Source organism: Onychostruthus taczanowskii, unplaced genomic scaffold (genome assembly GCF_017590055.1).
Source record: "Onychostruthus taczanowskii isolate IOZ18803 unplaced genomic scaffold, ASM1759005v1 scaffold43, whole genome shotgun sequence".
NCBI classification, from domain to species: domain Eukaryota; kingdom Metazoa; phylum Chordata; class Aves; order Passeriformes; family Passeridae; genus Onychostruthus; species Onychostruthus taczanowskii.
In genome coordinates, this window is record NW_024501792.1 from 1863838 (window position 1) to 1882746 (window position 18909).

General features: G+C 53.4%; 2 protein-coding genes across 3 annotated transcripts; one reads left to right on the forward strand and one right to left on the reverse strand.

Moving 5' to 3' along the window:
* Positions 1–473: 473 nt before the first annotated feature.
* CUNH11orf53 (chromosome unknown C11orf53 homolog) lies at positions 474–13021 on the reverse strand. The gene is made up of 5 exons (XM_041413736.1): positions 12751–13021; positions 6842–6951; positions 3219–3261; positions 2267–2565; positions 474–872 (listed from the first exon to the last, which is right to left on the reverse strand). Exons 1-5 carry the CDS (start codon positions 13019–13021, stop codon positions 474–476), a joined length of 1122 nt encoding a protein of 373 aa, XP_041269670.1.
* On the forward strand, positions 12904–18346 carry LOC121340909 (histone H4 transcription factor). Of its 2 annotated transcripts, none has more exons than XM_041413987.1 (10): positions 12904–13182; positions 13730–14013; positions 14534–14645; positions 15109–15261; positions 15779–15856; positions 15947–16067; positions 16152–16290; positions 16406–16530; positions 17088–17727; positions 17825–18346. In XM_041413987.1, exons 1-9 carry the CDS (start codon positions 13020–13022, stop codon positions 17599–17601), a joined length of 1689 nt encoding a protein of 562 aa, XP_041269921.1. In that variant the 5' UTR covers positions 12904–13019; the 3' UTR covers positions 17602–17727; positions 17825–18346. The 2 variants fall into 2 exon arrangements, with proteins under 2 accessions (XP_041269921.1, XP_041269922.1); XM_041413988.1 differs by having other exon boundaries at positions 13787–14013.
* The last annotated feature ends 563 nt before the right edge of the window (positions 18347–18909 follow it).

Sequence of the window (18909 nt, forward strand, 5' to 3'; positions counted from 1 at the left end):
GGTGCAATTGGCACTGCCAGCCCACGTGGATGTCCCCAGAGCAGCCCACCAGGTGGGTGTGGATCTGCTGTGGGCTCATTCAGGGTAAAAGAGGTGTTGGGGAGGGGGTGTTTGGTGCCCTGCAGGGATGGAGAGGCTTCCTTGGGCACAGGTCAGCAGGCAAGGCAGTGCCCACACCCTACAGAGCCCCCAAACCATTTAGGCTGGGAAAGCTCTCTGAGGAGGGATCCTTGATGGTAGGAAAACCCGTAGAGCACAGAGGTTTTTCAGGGTGAGTATTTTACTTGTGGGGCTGGGAGAAATTCCTTTCTCGAGGCACTGGAAGGCAGCACCCTGAGCTAAATGTGGTGTGTCCAGTGATTTTGTTTCTAACCAGAGCACGAAGCATCACGCTTGAAGGAGCAGTTTTAGGAAGGAGCATAAAATTTGCTTTATAATGGTCTGGTTTTCTTTCCTCCAGCTCTTCTCTCTCCTCAGTAAGGTCTCCTGCCTTCATAAGTCCCCCAGAGGGCACTTCCATCCTCTTTGGCCCAGGCAGAGTGCTCGGGAAGGTGTGGTGGCTCCGAGGGTGGCTCAGGGCACAGGTGGCTCATCCTGGAGGGCTCACTGGCCACGGCCATGAAGGGGGACAAGCTGTAGGGCGAGGTGGCTGCACAGCTGGGGGAGTAGTGAGCATCTTCAAGGGGGTGCAGAGGGTAGGGCTGGGCTCCAGGGAGGGCTGGGGTCCAACCTGAGCCTCGGAACGGGGCAGCAGCTCCAGATTCAGGCAGGGAGAGGCAGCTGGAGGTGGCAGGGAGCGGCTGCAGAGGCTCTGAGCAGGCACTGCCAGGCTGGCTGAGGCTCTCGGGTGAGGGCTGCTCCCAGGGCTCTCTCTGCAGGGAAACAGGGAGAGAAGGCAAGGAAAACACTTAGGAACAAAAGCCTGTCATGAATGTAATGGAATATCCATCCCTAGGAATGCCCAAAGGGTTTCTGTGGCTCTGGAGCAGTATTTGGTGTTTGAAAGGGAACCTCCATCCTGGCAGTAATGTTTGGTGTTTGAAAGGGAACCTCCATCCTGGCAGCAATGTTTGGTTTTTGAAAGGGAACCTCCATCCTGGCAGTAATGTTTGGTGTTTGAAAAGGAACCTCCATCCTGGCAGCAATGTTTGGTGTTGGAAAGGGAACCTCCATCCTGTCAGTAATGTTTGGTGTTTGAAAGGGAACCTCCATCCTGGCAGCAATGTTTGGTGATTGAACTGTGAAAGGGAACCTCCATCCTGGCAGTAATGTTTGGTTTTTGAAAGGGAACCTCCATCCTGGCAGCAGTGTTTGGTGTTTGAAAGGGAACCTCCATCCTGGCAGCAGTGTTTGGTGTTTGAGCTGTGAAAGGGAACCTCCATCCTGGCAGCAGTGTTTGGTGTTTGAGCTGTGAAAGGGAACCTCCATCCTGGCAGTAATGTTTGGTGATTGAACTGTGAAAGGGAACCTCCATCCTGGCAGTAATGTTTGGTTTTTGAAAGGGAACCTCCATCCTGGCAGCAGTGTTTGGTGTTTGAAAGGGAACCTCCATCCTGGCAGCAGTGTTTGGTGTTTGAGCTGTGAAAGGGAACCTCCATCCTGGCAGCAATGTTTGGTTTTTGAAAGGGAACCTCCATCCTGGCAGCAATGTTTGGTGTTTGAGCTGTGAAAGGGAACCTCCATCCTGGCAGCAGTGTTTGGTGTTTGAGCTGTGAAAGGGAACCTCCATCCTGGCAGCAGTGTTTGGTGTTTGAGCTGTGAAAGGGAACCTCCATCCTGGCAGCAGGGCCTGGAGCAGGGTCCCTGTAGGACTGACCAGATCCTACAGGATCCAGGAGCTCTGTGGTGGGGCTGTGAGTGGAGCTGGGATAGGGAGCCTGGAGTCACCAAGGGCTGTTTCTAGAAACTCAGGGAAGGAGAATTTCATAAAATCATGGAATCACAGAGTTATCCTGAGTTGGAAAGGACCCAGCAGGATCATCAAATCCTGCTCCTGGCCGTGCACAGGCCGCCCCAGCAATCCCAGCCTGTGCCTGGGAGCCGTGGCCCGTTCAGAGCAGAATGGGATGTCTCCAGGGATGTCTCCAACAGGAACAAGGGACAATTAGATGGAACCAAAGAGAAAAACCCTCCCCGCAGAGCCCAGCCCCACCTGCCACGGCTGCTCCTGTAACAGCCACACCCTTCCCCCACGAGTCCCCCTGACTGAACCCCACATTTAAAGGGGGTGACCCTCCCAGGGGGACAGAAGCACGGAGGCACTCACGAGCAGGAAGTGCCCCGTGTCGTTGGGGAAGGATGGCAGGAGAGGGGGCACGGCCGGAGCGCTGAAGAAGGAGCTGGTGGCAGCTGGGACAGGAGGAGCACGGTGATCCCCGAACTGCTCGCTGAGATAGGGCTCCAGGAGGGCTGGGTAGCCCTGGGGGGCAGAGGGGTCACACGGGAAGGGTTTGGAGCCCAGAGGGGAGGGATAGGCATCGCTGACAAACTGCTTGGTGCTGTGGAAATCCAGCTCGGCCGGGAAGGATCTGCGGACGCCGTAGTAACCAGCCGTGGTGGGTGAGCCTGGGGACAGAAAAAAGAGTGGAAAGTGTAAAGAAAATTCTAACAGCTGCCACAGAATGATGGACACCCCTGTGGGTGCAAAGCAGAGCTCTTTTCTCTCCAGCATCACCCAGGAGCCCACCCTGCCTTGACACAGGTGTGTGAGCCCAGAGGTGCTTTTGGTTCCACCTGGTGACTCCATCTGCAGCAAACCAAAAGTGTTGGGGAAGCTTTAAATAGGAGGGCAGGGAGATGGAGGTCAGCTCAGCCAGGCTGTGCTTCCTCCTTGCTCTGCTCCAGGCCCTGGGGAGGAGGTTCCAGCCTCACTCTGCTTTCCCTGCCCGAGAGCCAAGGGATAAAACAGGTCAGCTCCTGGTTTTGTGCTTTTTCTCTCCAGCTCCAGGGAAAATGGGAAAACACAGGAGGAAAAGGAGGGATTCTGTATGGCTCCTCTGCTAAAGGAGGTGGGAACTGCTTTAATTACTCTCTTTGAGGATTTTATACATTATTGCTGTTCTTTTTTTTTGATTCTTTTAATTACTTTCCTCCTGGGCTCCCTCTGAGGGGTGGCCCCGCTCTGGGGCTTGTTTCACATCCTCTGGAGGAGGACAGAAGGGCTGTGCCAACCCTCCCACCTGCATGGAAGGTGTTTAGCACTGGAGGGAAAACCTCACCTGGCATTTGGCCAAAGGGTGACGGTGCTGTGCTGGTGCTGCCCTGCAAAAGATAAAGAGATGTTTGAAAGAATGACTTTTCAAAGCAAGGCAGCTCTCTGAGTGGAATTCACACACATTATTTGAGCCTGGGTGCTGTGAAGGGTTTAACTCCACGATTTCCTCACAGGAATTAACAGATGTAGGCTAAGCAGAGATTGTGAAGGTCTTGTGCAGAGCTGCTGAGAGGAGGAGTATCAAGACAACTGGCTTCTTCCTCCTGTCCCACAGGGTCCCTCAAAGCAGGCAGAACGCTGAGGAGTCTTTGGGTGTTGGCACAAACCAGGCAAGGTGAGATCTGAGCCCTTGAGTGGCCAAAATGGGCAGATTCCAGCCCATGTTCCAGCTCAGCTGTGCTGGGTCTGCTGCCCCAGGGCTCCTTTACCTGCCCCTTCCTGGCAGGCTGGGTAGAGAGTTCCTAAATCCTCTTTGGGTCCTACAGCAATGATTATGACAATAATAATTATATTATTAATCATCATCCTCTCGTCTTGGTCCCCAGGTAAAGGAGAATTACCCCTGGAGTGACCCTGGTGCTCCCAGTGCCTAATTCCTTACAAAGCACCCTGGCAAGGCATCTGCTCCTCTGGAATCCCACTGAGCTCTGGTTTGGGGAGCTCCAGGCCCCCAGAGCAGGAATAGAGAGCCCCCAGCTGCACTGCTGTCACTCTGCTGTCCCTGGCCATGCTGGTGGCACGCTCTGTCCAGTTTGCATAGTGCAAACAGGAGGTTCCTGCCATAGCAGGCAACCAAATTTAGAGGTTTAGATTTGAATTAAATTTGCCAGCACTGAGGACTTCCTTCTACAGCAAGGGAAGGTTTGCAGCTGCTCCCTGCTCCACCATGGAAATGAGCTCTGAGCCTGCACAGGCCACACGGGCTGCAGAGGTGGCAGGAGGTGACAGGAGGTGTCAGGAAGGAGCCCTGGGCTTGTGGACAGAGCAGTGTCCTTGTCACACAGGCAGGGCTTGCACCTGTCCCCAGCTGAAGCCATCACATGCAAATCCAGGTCACTTTTAGAGGAAAAAGCCAAGCTGGGAGGGTCAGGCAGCACAGATGCTGCCCAGAGGACACGGGGCTGCGGGGATGGGAGCTGGGATGCTCTGCCCAGCTCCCTGGCACGGCTGGCAGCCTCCAGCAGGGATCATTTCCAGTCAGCACAACATTTACTCTTTGATCCTGTCTGTTCAACAGCTACTGGAACTGCCTGGCTGTGTGTACACACCTGTGGGGGAGAGTCCCAGAGGTGCCAGGAGCTACCAGGGCTTCACCTGCCTGAATTCAGAGCAGGAGCCTCTGCTGCAACCCATCCTTGGCCTCATCAGAGCAGAGCCCGGCATTTCATTCCCATCCTTGCTCCTTATCAGCCTTAATTGAGACCCATTAGTTCATTTCCTCCCTGCAGTGCTTCCTTTCCCTGCCATGGGAATGGGGAGCCTGGATCTGCTGCAGCTCTGCTCAGCCTCCCTGGGGCCCAGAGCGTGTCCAGCTGTTGATAAGCTGGGCTCAGCCTGCCCTGCCTGTGGCCAGGCACAGATCCTGCCTGGGATTGCTCCAGAGAGCTCTGCTGCTTCACTGCCTCCTAACTCGCCTACAAATCTGCCTAAATTTAAGGATCCAGCTCCAAATAATGACCTGGCCCTGCCCTGTGGCAATGTTTTGGCTTCAGGGCATCCCCTCTCTGGGCCCAGTCTGTGGTGGAGCAGCTGAAGGAATAAAAATCCTCCATAAAAGCAAAGCTGAGGCTGGGCAGGGCAGTGCTGGCTGTGAGTCCCTGCTCTGGGAGTGCTGCTGGGCACTCAGCAATGAATCCTCTTTAAACCACAGCACAGCACTGCTTCACCTGTGCAGGCACCCCCTTCCACACCTCAGAGAAGACAGGAATCCTTCCACCCTGCAGAGGACACCTGCAGGTTCACACCTGTGCAAAGGAAAAACCAGAGCCTCCCTAAAGCTCAGCCCTGAGCGCTGCAGTTGGTGCAGAGCCCTGATTTTGGGGGGGTTTCCTCACAGCACACCCTGATTTCCATCACTCCGTGTGTGCAGGGCCAGGAAATTGTCGAAACCTCATCCCAAAGCTCTGCTCTGCTGAGCCCTGACCTCCCCAGCTCAGCACAGCCTCCTCCAGAGGCCTCACACCAACAACAGCTGAGGGCTGGTTCATTTCTGGAGCAAAGATCACCCTCAAACACAAGATGCAGCTAAATTACCCTGCATCACCAACAGCCAGAGGGGTGTTCAGTTATCTGCCCCTGGCTTTGATTCTGGGTTGTTTTCTGAGTTATATTCTGCCAGACAAACAGAGCTGCGCTTCCAGCTGCCCTTTTCATCATACGTCCGAGCAAATACGGATGTTTGCCCTGCACAATCACTTTTTGTCTCTCGCAGGGAATGAGCAGCAGGGCTGGTTTTTCATCAGGTACACACACACAACTGCTGGGCTCTGCAGCACAAAGCCAAGGGCAATAAAGCAAGGAGGATTTTACACTCCCAGGGCGTTTCCACTGTGGCTGTTGAAGCTGCCACCTGCACAGAGGGAGCAGGTCAATGGTGATAGCACCAACAGGAGCTGTTTTCTCAGCTGCTTCCTAAGAACTCTTCCTAAATACCTGCCTGCTGGGCCTGTGTCCTCCCCAGTGCCTCTTCTCCATGGCTCAGGGGGCTTCTGCCTGCCTGCAGCAGCTGGAGCCTGTGGGGATGGATGTGTGGCTGGATTTTGCTGGGTTTGGTGATGCCCAATCCTGTTCTGTTGTTTTTTTGTCCTGACTGTTTTGTTGCAGAGTTAATAGGCCTGAAAGTCACAGCAAGTAAGTCCCTGTGAGGCCTCTTCAGCATAAAAAAAAGCTCCAGAGATGAATGGTTTTGGGGAAAAAAGCATCAGCACTCCAAATTTCTCCCTCTCTCTCCTTGCAGGACACAGCTCCAGCTCCCCCTCCTCTGCCAGTGTCCAGCTGGAGGTGAGGAGCTGCTGCCCAGCAAAGGTGAGTGCCAGCAGCAGCCAGGGAAGGGCTCCTCGTGCCACTGGATGCCACCACATCCTGCCATCAAAATATTGTGTCCCCTTCTGGGGACAGCCTCGCTTTCTGGCTGGCAATTGAGGAATAAAAAACAATGTAGTGCAGCAGGACTTGGGTTTCCTGTTGCCATAGAAGCACTTTAAGAGGAAATCATCTCTTCCAAGCTGATGCTTGGCCTCTTTCCAGCCCATCACATCCCTGCAGCTCCCCTGGCACCCTGAGAGGAGCTGGAAGGAGCTCAGCATTCGGGGAAGAACAGATATTTTCAGGGCACTGACTTGTCCAAGTGTAGCTGGTGGAAAAGGAAGTTGACTCAGGAAGGTGTCACAGTAGGATGTGAAAGGAAAAAGGAATTTAACATCACTGCCATGCTTGAAAAGTGGGAGGGAAAAAAGGGCTTTGAGGCATTTAAGGTTGACAGATATGAAAATCAAGGAACCATCAGTGATGTTTTGGGGCATTATATTAATTATATTAATATCGGCAGTGCCCCAAACTCTCCTTAAAGCAGAGGGTGGGATGACTTTATGGGGTTAAAAAAGGGGGTGGGGGACGGACGGGACTCACGCTGAAGCGGGAGCCGCTGCTCTGCCGGGATCGCTTCTCAGCCAGGAGATCCTTGACCGTGTGCTTCACTCGCACTCCTTGGTACACCCGTTTGCCAAAATCTGCAGGGACTGAGGGATTGCAGAGTTCAGGGAAAGCACAGAGCAGCAAATTCATCACCTCTGTGCATCGGGTTGGGAGGGAAAAATACAAGTCTGCAATTCTTAGATTTAGAAATGTAGAAATATTTGTAATCTAGACATATATATATTTCAAGATATAGAAATTATTATCTATATAAAATCTATTCCCACATATAGAGAGAAAATATAGAAAATATCTTTTAAATATAAAGATATACATATATTGATACTATTAATATGAATAAAATATTATGTTGATATTAATAGAATATTGTGTTAAATATATTAAATATATTTAAATTATGTTAAATGTAGTAATTGTAATAAAATGTAGAAAATATATAGGAATATAGACATATTTCCATATATAAAATATATAGCAATATAGAAATATTTCCATATATGAAATATATAGAAATATAGAAATATTTCAGTGCAGAAAATCATCCCTTAGGACCTGACAGCGAGAGCAGAGCAAAGCCTGCTGTGTCCTACCCTCTCCATGCAGATCCCTCTCTGCCTGCTGCTTTTGGGCTTCTGTTTTTGCAAAGGGAACCCCCCGTGTCCCCTTTGGCTCAGTTCATTTCACTGATATTTCAGCACAGGGGTCGTGGCTCAGCCCCTGCTGCCTCCCAGCACAGCTCTGATCCAGGGAATGCCCTGGGGATGGATGGATGGATGGATGGATGGATGGATGGATGGATGGATGGATGGAGAGGCTCCTGTGAGCCTCCAAAGGAGAAAGGAGCTGCCTGCCCAGCCTGTTTTGTATCCAGATTGTTGGGAAGGGTCCGTGCCGTGGCACCTGCAGGGACTGGCTCTGGTTTTTAGCCCTGGAGCACAGCACAGCCAAAACCAGCTCTGGGTGGCTTTGCCACGAGGCATCTGCCCTCCCCCTGAGCCTGGAGTGAATTTTGGGATCTGTGTCAGTTGTGGCACAGGTGAGAGCTGAGGGACAATGCAGGGACAGCTCTTTTATCCTGCCTGAACCCAGCTCGCACCTGCGGAGCCAGGGAGGACTTTCCATGTGGCTTTTCTTGAATTATCCCGGAAAAAACCTCCCTGCCTTTGAAGCTAATCCCTTGGAAAACACACAGGCACGCTCTCCTGAGGGAGAGCAAACTGCCAGGGCACAGCTGATGTGTTTGATCTCCAGGATTTCTCATTTGGCTCTTCTGCCCCTCAGGATGTGTCCCTTGGCTCGGTTTCTGGTGGCATTGTGGCCCCAGGTGCACACACACACACCAGGGGAGGTGAGAGGGTTTAAACAGCTTGGCCTTGCCCCACATGTTTTGATTTTTTTTTATTTTTGGGACTGTAGCAGCTGCAAATTTCAGCAAGTGGAATTTTATTTTGGTGTTTGAGTGCTGACCAGAGAGCTTCAGCCAAGGTCAGGCACAAAGCAAACACAAAGCAAGGGAGAGATTCCCAAAAATGAGGTGAAGATGAGAGCACCAAAAAAAAAAAAAAAAAAGCAACAAAAGTGGCCAGAAATGGACATCAGCTCTCACAGGTGGAGGAATTCCAACAGGTCTGGTGCTCTGAGGTTTCCTGACACCTTTGCTGTGCCCTGAAGGCATTAGGAAAGCTCCTCCACACCCCTCTGCTGTTCTGGGCTGTTGAGATCGCTTCACTCACATCCTCACTTATTCCTCCACCCAAATTGTTTTAATTCAGCAACACTCAGCCCTCTGACCCTGGGCTGAAGGTGTCACACAACTGAACTTGTTGCTGCCAGTGGATTATCCAGAGACATCTGATGCTGAGCTGTCAAAACTTCAGATAACTCTGCCACTGGCAGAAGATTTTCTTCCCACTGGGGAAGAAAATGCTAATTCAGGCCCGAGTTTCTATCATTTCCAAGCAAATTGAATCCAATTTCACATCACTTTGATCTAACTGCCTTTTGAAAAAAAAATAAAAAATAAAGCATTGCACTGTGAAGGAATATAAATTCAGTCTGGAGAAGGCAGAATATGAATTGATACTATTAAATTCTTGGGACATTTAAGATGTCACATGTCTATTCTAGATAAATTTTTGTGGGTTTTTTTTTCCAAAAGGAGCCCAAGGACAGCACAGTTTGTTCCTTCCCTGATATTGCCATGAAGATGCCTCAGCTTGTGAAGATCTGAGCTGCTGGAACTCACCTGTTTCCATTGTTGGTGCTGCTGACGAGTCCCAGCTCCCAGATCCTGCAGGAATTTGGGGAAGATCTGTCCCTCATCAGCTTCCCAGAGCAGAGTGAAGCCTGTGCTCATAATTCCCTGGGAAAGTCCCAGCTGAGCCTGGCGGAAATGGGTTTTCTAGAATTTAGGGATGTCTCCAGCACCATACATCGTTTGGGATTTGCTTAAATGCAAATCCCTGGATCTGTGTTTCACTCCACTTTGCATGGTCAGTGTGGGTCCTTCCCCAGGAGCCTCCTTCCTCTCTGAGCTGACATTTCATGGCTGAAAACCAGAGGGGAAAGGAAAGGAAAGGAAAGGAAAGGAAAGGAAAGGAAAGGAAAAGGAAAGGAAAGGAGAAAGGAGAAAGGAGAAAGGAAGCTCCTGACCCACACTAAAGGTTCTGGTGGCCACAACTGCTGTGGCCACTCCTCTGTGGGCAGCAAGACCTGGTTGTGCAATATCCTGATGCCTTTGGGGCTACCTAAAACCAGAGGCCAGGCAGAATTAAGGGAATAAAAAGCAGTTCTATTTATTGAAGGGCCTTCAAGTACATTTAGGGCAGACAAAACCCACCCAAAAATGGAGAATTTGTCACGGGTTTCACACTTTTATAAGTTTGGTCCATTTGCATTTTGGGGGTCAATCTGCCAATTCCAGCTTCAGCCAATGAAGTCATTGACCCCAAGTTTGCTCCCCCAACTCCCTTTTGTTTCCATCTCTCAGGCCTGAGGCAGTGAGGTGTCCTTGACTGCCAGGCCTGGAGAGGAATTGTTGTGTCTGCCCCAAATGGGGAAGCAGCAGCTCCCACTGTGTGTGGAGTTTGGAGTTCTGCACTAAAGAACTGCAGGTTACAAATAGAGGAAAAATATAAAAATCCTAAGGCATCAATCCCAATCAATGAATCAAAACCTTCAAACCAAAAACCAAAAAGAAACATTGATCCTGTTTTATTTAAGGATGTAGGACACATTTTATGGTGCAAAAGGAAAGGATCCATCCCAGTTTATTCAAGGATGGAGGATAAGTTTTATTGTGCAAAAAACAAGGATCCATCCCATTTATTTCTCTCTTTTTACAGGGTTTTTAAAGACCATCCCATGTCCATCAGTAGCAAGCTGTCACCCTGTATTTATTGCTCACCCAAACCCCCAGTGTGTACATGCAGAAAAAAGTTGTTTGTGAGAGATAATTTCATTTTTCTGACCGTGTAAAAACAGTTTATACAGGTAGCTAGTGTTTACCACAGCCCTAGAGCCCTTCCTCAGAGAAAATCATGTTGTTTTCCTCAATCCCAGAGCTCTTTCTCAGGGAACAAAAGAATTAAGGGAATAAAAAGCAGTTCTATTTATTGAAGGGCCTTGAAGTACATTTAGGGCAGACAAAACCCACCCAAAAATGGAGAATTTGTCACGGGTTTCACACTTTTATAAGTTTGGTCCATTTGCATTTTGGGGGTCAATCTTCCAATTCCAGCCTCAGCCAATGAAGTCATTGACCCCAAGTTTGCTCCCCCAACTCCTCCATCTCTCAGGCCTGAGGCAGTGAGGTGTCCTTGACTGCCAGGCCTGGAGAGGAATTGTTGTGTCTGCCCCAAATGGGGAAGCAGCAGCTCCCACTGTGTGTGGAGTTTGGAGTTCTGCACTAAAGAACTGCAGGTTACAAATAGAGGAAAAATATAAAAATCCTAAGGCATCAATCCCAAACAATGAACAAAGCCTTCAAACCAAAAACCAAAAAGAAACATTGATCCTGTTTTATTTAAGGATGCAGGACACATTTTATGGTGCAAAAGGAAAGGATCCATCCCAGTTTATTCAAGGATGGAGGACAGGTTTTATTGTGCAAAAAAACAAGGATCCATCCCAGTTTATTTCTCTCTTTTTACAGGGTTTTTAAAGACCATCCCATGTCCATCAGTAGCAAGCTGTCACCCTGTATTTATTGCTCACCCAAACCCCCAGTGTGTACATGCAGAAAAAAGTTGTTTGTGAGAGATAATTTCATTTTTCTGACCGTGTAAAAACAGTTTATACAGGTAGCTAGTGTTTACCACAGCCCTAGAGCCCTTCCTCAGAGAAAATCATGTTGTTTTCCTCAATCCCAGAGCTCTTTCTCAGGGAACAAAAGTTATTTTTCCCTGCTGCAGAGTTCTCACAAAGAGCTGTCAGCTTCTCCTGGCTTCAGTGGGCCCCAGGCAGGATTCAATTTGCAGGCTTTTGGCTGCTGTTTCACAGCAAAATTTCCCCACAAATTCAGCCTCTCACGTGGCCTTGCCTTCCTGGGGAAGGGTTTGTGTTTTTTTTTTAGTGTAATTATTTTTTAAGTGTAATTATTCTTTTCTCTTTGGAGGAAATGAAGAAGCACCGAGAGCAGCAGCTGGCCAAGGCTGTGTCTGGGCAAGGCAGGTCTGGAGCAACACCCCGAGCAATTCCCAACGTTTGTAACCTGGAGAACCCCCCAGGTTCCCTGCCAGCTCAGGACTGGGAGGGCTCCACACCAGCAGCACTCCAGCCCCTGTGTGCAGAACCTTCTCCACCGTGTGGATGGATTTTTATATAAAAATATCTCTCATTTTTGGCCTTTCCGTTCTTTTCCTGGTGTGGGGGGTTTGGCTGGCAGGTAACAGAAGGTTCAGGAAGCACCAGGTGGAAAGTGGCACAAAAAGGAGCTGGTTTTGCTCTGTCAGCAACGGGCTGCGTTTGCCAGCTGTCCCCTGGCACCTCCTGGGCTGGAAATTGCTGTGAGGACATTCAGGTTAAATCCCCATCCCGTGGCTGCTCCGTGCAGGTGTTTTCTGTGCTGCCTGCAAAGCAATTCCACTGAAAACGGGGAGAGGACAAAAGCTCAGCCAGGCTTCTTTGAGATGAGAAACCTCTTACCTGGTGTTTCCTTTTCAAAAATCACCACACCCACATTTTCTGGGTAGTTTGGTGGAGTTGGGCACGTGTTTTCCATTGACACAGGGCAGAGCTGGGGCTGTGGTGGGATTTGCAGAAGCTCTTGTGGTTGGCACGACACGCTCTGGGCACGTTCTGTAGAGCACCTTTCAAAAAGGGCTTTAAACCTTTTCAACCCCTTTTAAAAAGGGGGTTTGAACCCTTAAAAACCCTTCTAAACCCTTTTAAAAAGGCATTTACCTGTGCCAAAGCAAACTTCGGGAATTGTGCCTGTGCTTTGTGTAGCAAACCCCTGGAGCAGCAGCTGGGGCAGTCAATGTTTATTTAATTCCATCTGATGAAGGAGCAGAGAGAATTTGTGGCATTATCTCACAACAAAGAGCTGCAGAACTGATGTGGTTGGTGTTCAGTGTTGGCTGAATCAAGCCAGGGGTGGGTTTTCAGTGTGAGGACTCGTGTTTAAGCACGGAATTGTTCCGGAAGCACCAAAAATTAACTGGGAATGGTTTGGTTTGGAAGGAACCTTAACACTCACTCCGTTCCACCAGACACCTTCCACTACCCCAGGCTGCTCCAATCCCCGCCAACACCTTGGACACTTGCAGGGATGGGCATCCAGAGGTTCTTTCCAGCGCGGAGCGCTCGCAGGCCCGGCCTTTCCCCAGCCCCGGCCGGGATCTGACGCTGCCATTACCCGGGGCCCTAAACAGCCCGGGAACCTCCGTGCCGCACCGCTGCTTCCCGCCGGGGCCTCTCGCCCGCCGCGCGCTGGCAGCGCGTTCCTGCGCTGTGATTGGCGGCCGGGCGGGCGGCGGCCGCTGTGATTGGCGGGCGGGCGCGCGCGGTGCGTCGCGTTCCGGTGCCCCCCGCGGGGCAGAGGCGGCCGGCGGTGGCGGCGCCGCTCTGCCGAAGCCCGCGGGTCCCGCCGGGCTCGGGGCCGGTTCCGGGCGGTGTCGGGAGCCCCGGGCGGCTCTGCAGCAGCCCGGCCATGCCGCCGGGCCGTGCGGGCGGTAAGGCGGCCGTGGTGCTGCAGTGCGAGTGGCAGCGGTGCTCCTTCGTGGCCTCGGAGATGGAGGAGTTCTGCGGGCATGTGGCGCAGCACCTGCAGCAGCACCTGCCGGGCCAGCAGCGAGGCGACATGGACCCTCTGGGTGAGGGGAGAGGGAGGCTCAGGAGGGCCCTTGTGGCTGGGCACGGCTCCCTGACAGGAGGGGACAGCCGGGGGGGGTCGGGCTCTGCGCCAGGGAACAACAGGACAAGGAAAATATCCTGGAGTTGTGCCCGGGGATGTTCAGCGTGGACATGAGGGGGATTTCTCCATGGAAAGGGTGCTCGGGCCTTGGCAGGGGCTGCCCAGGGGGGTTTGGAGTGCCCGTCCCTGGGGGTGGCACTGAGTGCCCTGGGCTGGGGACAGGGAGGGGATGGGCACAGCTGGGACTCCATGGGCTGGGGGGATGCTCCAGCCTAAAAAACTCCGTGGTTTTCTGCCCAGAGAAAGCTTCTGGCCTTTGTTCTGCTCTCCCTGGGCAGAGCAGGGCTGGGTGTCAGGAAAACACGGGTGGTGTTTGAGCTGCACCAGCTGGGCTGGGCTTGGGGGATAAAGGGACTCGGGGGGCACCTTCGAGCTGTGGTGCAGGAGAGGGCTGGGCTGCAGAGGAGCAGTTTGAGTTGCAGAGTAGCTGTCTGTCTGTGCTCCAGAGGAGCTGTCAGTCTGTCTGTCCGTGTCCAGAGCAGCTGTGTGTCTGTCTGTCCCAGAGGAGTACACGTGCCTGTGGCAGGACTGTGGTTTCTGCTCCCCGGAGAGCTCGGCCGACCTGGTGCGCCACGTCTACTTCCACTGCTACCACACCAAGCTGAAGCAGTGGGGGCTGAGGGCCCTGCAGGCCCAGGCTGACGTCAGCCACTGCCAGCTGGACTTCCAGAGCAGGAACATCATCCCTGAGATCCAGGAGGACTTCCTGTGCCTCTGGGAGTACTGCGAGGTGAGAGCGGGTGTGCATTTGTGGGGCGCCCGCGTGAAGGGAGGAAGGATGGATCTGACTCCATCTTCTCAGAATTGATTAAGATATTACATTATATTATATTATATTATATTATACTAAAGAATACAGAAAATGTACTTACAGAATGCTAAAAAGATAATAATGAAAACTTGTGACTCTCTCCAGAGTCCGACACAGCTTGACCCCAATTAGCAAATAAGTCAAAACAATTCACATGAAACCAATGAAGCAATCACCTCTTGGTAAACAAACTCCAACCACATTCCAAAGCAGCAAAACACAGAGAAGCAAATCAGATAATTCTTGTTTTCCTTTTTCTCTGAGGCTTCTCAACTTCCCAGAAGAATCCTGGGCAAAGGGATTTTTCCAGAAAATATGACTGTGACAAGGAGGGGCTCACTGGGAAAGGGGAGCTGCTGGCTCTGTCTGGAGCTGTGTGGGAGCATCTGGAATTGTCCTTGTCTCTCTCACCCTGCCCTGTGTGTCCTTGCCCCCTCAGAGGTCGTTTGACAACCCCGAGTGGTTCTACCGGCACGTGGAGGATCACAGCTTCTGCTCCGAGTACAAGGCAGCAGGGAAGGAGAACCACGTGCTGCTCTGTGGCTGGAAAGGTTTGTGGGAGCCTGCAGGGCTTCTCCTGAGAGCTTTGGGCTGGGTGGCAAACATGGGAACAGGTTTCAGAGAGCCCTTTAGCCTTCAAAAAGAGGTTTTCAAATTTCATGGTTTTGACAGTGAAATATTCCTGCAGAAGTTCACTCAGTTGAGTGCTCAGACAGAACTTCCTATTTCTGTGTAATCAGTACCTTGGAGAAAAGGTTGCTTTAGTTTGATTTTGATTTTTTTCATTAATTTCCCCTGTGTTTGTGCAATTGCCCTTGCAGCTTGGGGGGCTCACACTGGTTGTACTCTGGCAGGACCAGTACCACACTGGTGATTTTACAATATCACCATGCTGATCTCACCCTGCTCTCTGGGGATTTTGGAGCTTTGCTGGCCAAAACAAGACGAGGAAGCTGCTATTCGGTGAGGCTGTGTCCCTTGGGAGGTCTCTGAGCTCTGCTGTTCCCTCCCCAGACTGCAACTGCAGCTTCAAGGGCCGCTGCAAGCTGCGGGAGCACCTGCGCAGCCACACGCAGGAGAAGGTGGTGGCCTGTCCCACCTGTGGGGGGATGTTTGCCAACAACACCAAGTTCTTCGACCACATCCGCCGCCAGACCGCCCTGGAGCGTAAGGCCTGGGGCAGGGAGGGGCTGGGGACTGCTGGCCTGGGATGTTGGGGTGGCTGGAGGTGCCTGTGCCCTGTGAGCCAAGGGAGGGGTGTGCTTGGAACAGCCTGGATTGTCTGCTGAGTGATGGCAGCTGCAGAATTCCAGAATCGTTTAGACTGGAAAAGACCTCTGAGATTGAGTCCAGCCCATGAGTGATCCTCACCTTGTCAGCCAGCCATGTCCTGAGCAGGGGTAGGGACTCTCCCACCTCCCTGTGCAGCCCCTTCCAGCATCTGACCATCCTTTCCATGAAGAAATTCCTCCTGAAGTCCCAGCTGCACCTCCCCTGGCCCGGCTTGAGGCCGTGTCCCCTGAGAAGTGTCTCCTGGCAGAGGCAGGATGGAGGCTGTTCCTCCTGTGGGGACCCAGGGCTGCACAGCAGCGTTTCCAGCCCCCTGGACCACCTCTCCTCACTGCTCTCTGTGCTGTTCTCCCTGCCCTGGTCTCTCCTGTGCCCTCCCTGCCCCCTGGTGCAGAGCAGAGGTTTCAGTGCTCCCACTGCTCCAAGAGGTTTGCCACCGAGAGGCTGCTCCGCGACCACATGAGGAACCACGGTGAGTGAAGGGCCCTGCTGCCAGCTCAGCCCCCTGGGCTGCGTGCTCTGCCCTGCTCTGGGGTGACATTTCTCCCCGTTTTTGGCCCAGTGAACCACTACAAGTGCCCCCTGTGTGACATGACCTGCCCGCTGCCCTCCTCGCTGCGCAACCACATCCGCTTCCGGCACAGCGAGGAGCGCCCCTTCAAGTGTGACTACTGTGACTACAGGTGAGGGCCCTGTCCCCAGACCTCCCAGAGGCCTCTGTGTGTGTGTGTGTGCTGCAGCTCTGTTCCCTCACCTTGTGCTTCCAGCTGCAAGAACCTCATTGACCTGCGGAAGCACCTGGACACGCACAGCAAGGAGCCGGCGTATCGCTGCGAGTTCGAGGCCTGCAGCTTCTCTGCACGCTCCCTCTGCTCCATCAAACTGCACTACAGGAAGGTCCACGAGGTGGGAACTTGCACTGCTCGTGATGCCCCCTGTCAGTCTTCTCAGAGAAGTTTCTGTCTCCTTCCCTGCACGTGTGGGCCGGTGGGGTGCTGACGTCGCTCTCTGTGTCCCTCAGGGTGACTCCGAGCCCCGGTACAAGTGCCACGTGTGTGACAAGTGCTTCACACGGGGGAACAACCTCACTGTCCACCTCAGGAAGAAGCACCAGTTCAAATGGCCCTCGGGACATCCTCGCTTCAGGTACTGCTCACCTTCAGCTCCTCAGTGCCTCCTCTGCAGTGCACCCTGCGCTGTGCTGGCAGTGCCTGGGCTCTGGTGTCTGTAAATGTGTTCAAGACCCTTTTCCCAGTGGCTGGGAGGCACTGGGCAGTGAATGTTCTGTGGGATCTGAGCAGTGCTGGCTGGCAGCTCCAGGGCAGTGGTGCCATCGCTGCTGCCTCTGGTGGGGCACTTCTGAGCTTGGCAGGGACCAGGTCCAGGTGTTCTCCTCTAGAGAGATCACTTTCAGGACAGAATCCTCTGCTGCACACCCTGTAGGAAGCTCCAGAGGGTTTCAGAGCCTGAAAGCTGGGAGGGGAAGAGGATGGACTTGAAATGCTCCCAGTGCAGCAGAGTGGGGGAAGGAGATGGGCTGGGGAGGGATTGAGCCTGGCACAGAGCTCAGAATCTGCCACATGGGTGTGCTTTGGGAGCAGAGGCTGAAACACCATCTGTGCAGCACAGGGACCGAAAGCTTGGCTGTTGCCCATCTCCTGGGAGGGGAGTGTGCCTGGCTGACCCCTCCTGTCTGTGCCCAGGTACAGGGAGCACGAGGATGGCTACATGAGGCTGCAGCTGGTGCGCTACGAGAGCGTGGAGCTCACAGAGCAGCTGCTCAAGGACAGGGAGAAGCGTGGGGAGGCTCTGGATGGCTCCAGCGAGTGCCTGGTGCTGCCTGAGGGCGAGGGCAACCTGCAGGGCATCCTTCTGGAGCCTCCAGCAAACCCTGCCCCAGCAGAGAACGGCACATCAGAGCCGCCCGTGCCTCCAGCCTTGTGCTCTGCTCCCAGCCCTGAGCCAGCACGGCCCAGCCCCATGCCAGGAGCTTCCTCCTCCTCTTCCTCCTCCTCAGAGCAAGGAGCCAGCAGCACCAGCAGCCCCATCATCCGTGTGGTGAACAGGACCAACGAGCAGGGCCAGAGTGAGACTGTCTATTACGTGCTGGCCAGCACGGCCTCGGATCAGCAGGCCACAGCAGCCCCAGAGCTGGAGGAGAACGTCATGGACAGGCTGCAGAAAACAGCTGAGGAGCTGGGCATCCAGATCCTGTGAGGGGCTGCCCCTCTGCAGCAGGAGAGCTTCAGCCTCCTGGGGATGTGCTGCTGGGGGAGTGCTTGGGGACAGGGCTGGCTGCTGGTTCTGGTCAGCGTGGGGAGAGGGGAGGGACACATCCCCCAGGTGTGAATCAAGAGGAGTGCTTGGGGTCAGGGCTGGCTTCTGGTTCTGGTCAGCATGGTGGGTCAGCGTGGGGAGAGGGGAGGGACACATCCCCCAGGTGTGAATCAAGTGGTCTGAGCTGGAAGGAGCTGTCTGCCTCCTCCTTTTGGGGATTGAGGCCTGTCAAGCTTCTCCCACCCTTCTGGGAGGTTTGGCTTAGGCCTGGCAGGGTGGAGTGGTCACCAGCTGTGCCCTTCTGAGCCTGTTCCCCAGGCAGGATGGTGTGTGGAGCACACTGGTGCTGAAGCCTCTTCCCTGGGAACACGTGTGGCCCTTGGCAGGCCTGTCCTGCCCCATCCATGCCTTTTCCAGGGGGTATCATGCCTTCATCAGCACTTCCTGCACACATTGCCTGTCTCACCTGCTGCTGCTGGTGGTGTTTGCCTCCCTGATCCCATAACCAGCTGGTCTGTGGGAGGACAGTGCTGGAGCTGCTGTCCCTTGCAGGCCAGTGCAGCACTGGGACATTGGGAGCTTCTTGTTGCTTTTGGCATCCCCTGGGTGTCCTCCCCACATTGGGGTTTGGGCTCCTCGTTGGGCAAAGTGTACTTTGGCAAGACAAATAAACATCAGGTTGCCAGGCCCAGCAGTGTCTGGTGTTTTTCTGCTCAGCCCTGCCCCTGCCAGCCGTGCTGTGCCGGGAGGATGGCACTGGGATGGTGCAGGGTGGGAGGTGGGCACTGGGGAGCTGCCAGGCTCTCCTGGCGCTGTGCAGCTGGCACTGGAGCGTGCTGCTCCCCAGGGGTGGCACTGGAAGGCCGGGTTTAGCTCTGGCACTCGTGTTCCTGCCGTGGGGCTGAGTTCTGCTGCCTCCCCCAGGGCTGTCTGCTGCCTGCTCAGGCCTTGTTTGAGTACAGGGAGCAGCCTGGGCTTGTGAGCAGAGCCAGCTCGTCCTTTGTTGGGTGGCTGGATGAGGACAGTGAATTTGGGGTCCCTGGAGTGCCGTTTAGACCCTCCCTGCCCTGTGTGTGGAGGTGATGTGCCATGGGGAACACAGGGAGGCACCTTGCTGCTCTTGGCTGGGCACTGACTTTTCCCCATTGCTCCCTCTCAAGCAGCTGAGCAAAAGCTGCTGGAATTCTGGGGTGTTGGGGAAAACCCTTGATCCCAGCACCTCTGGATAGGGACAGGAGCTGTCCCTGA

Coding starts and splice junctions, on each gene's coding strand:
- LOC121340909 (XM_041413987.1), top strand. CDS start 13,020: ATGCCGCCGGGCCGTGCGGGCGGTAAGGCGGCCGTGGTGCTGCAGTGC. Junction 14,646..15,108: donor GCTGCTCTGTGGCTGGAAAG/GTTTGTGGGAGC, acceptor TTCCCTCCCCAG/ACTGCAACTGCAGCTTCAAG. Junction 16,291..16,405: donor ACTACAGGAAGGTCCACGAG/GTGGGAACTTGC, acceptor TGTGTCCCTCAG/GGTGACTCCGAGCCCCGGTA.
- CUNH11orf53 (XM_041413736.1), bottom strand. CDS start 13,021: ATGGCCGGGCTGCTGCAGAGCCGCCCGGGGCTCCCGACACCGCCCGGA. Junction 2,566..3,218: donor ACCCTTTGGCCAAATGCCAG/GTGAGGTTTTCC, acceptor TTCTGTCCCCAG/GCTCACCCACCACGGCTGGT. Junction 873..2,266: donor ACACGGGGCACTTCCTGCTC/GTGAGTGCCTCC, acceptor GTTTCCCTGCAG/AGAGAGCCCTGGGAGCAGCC.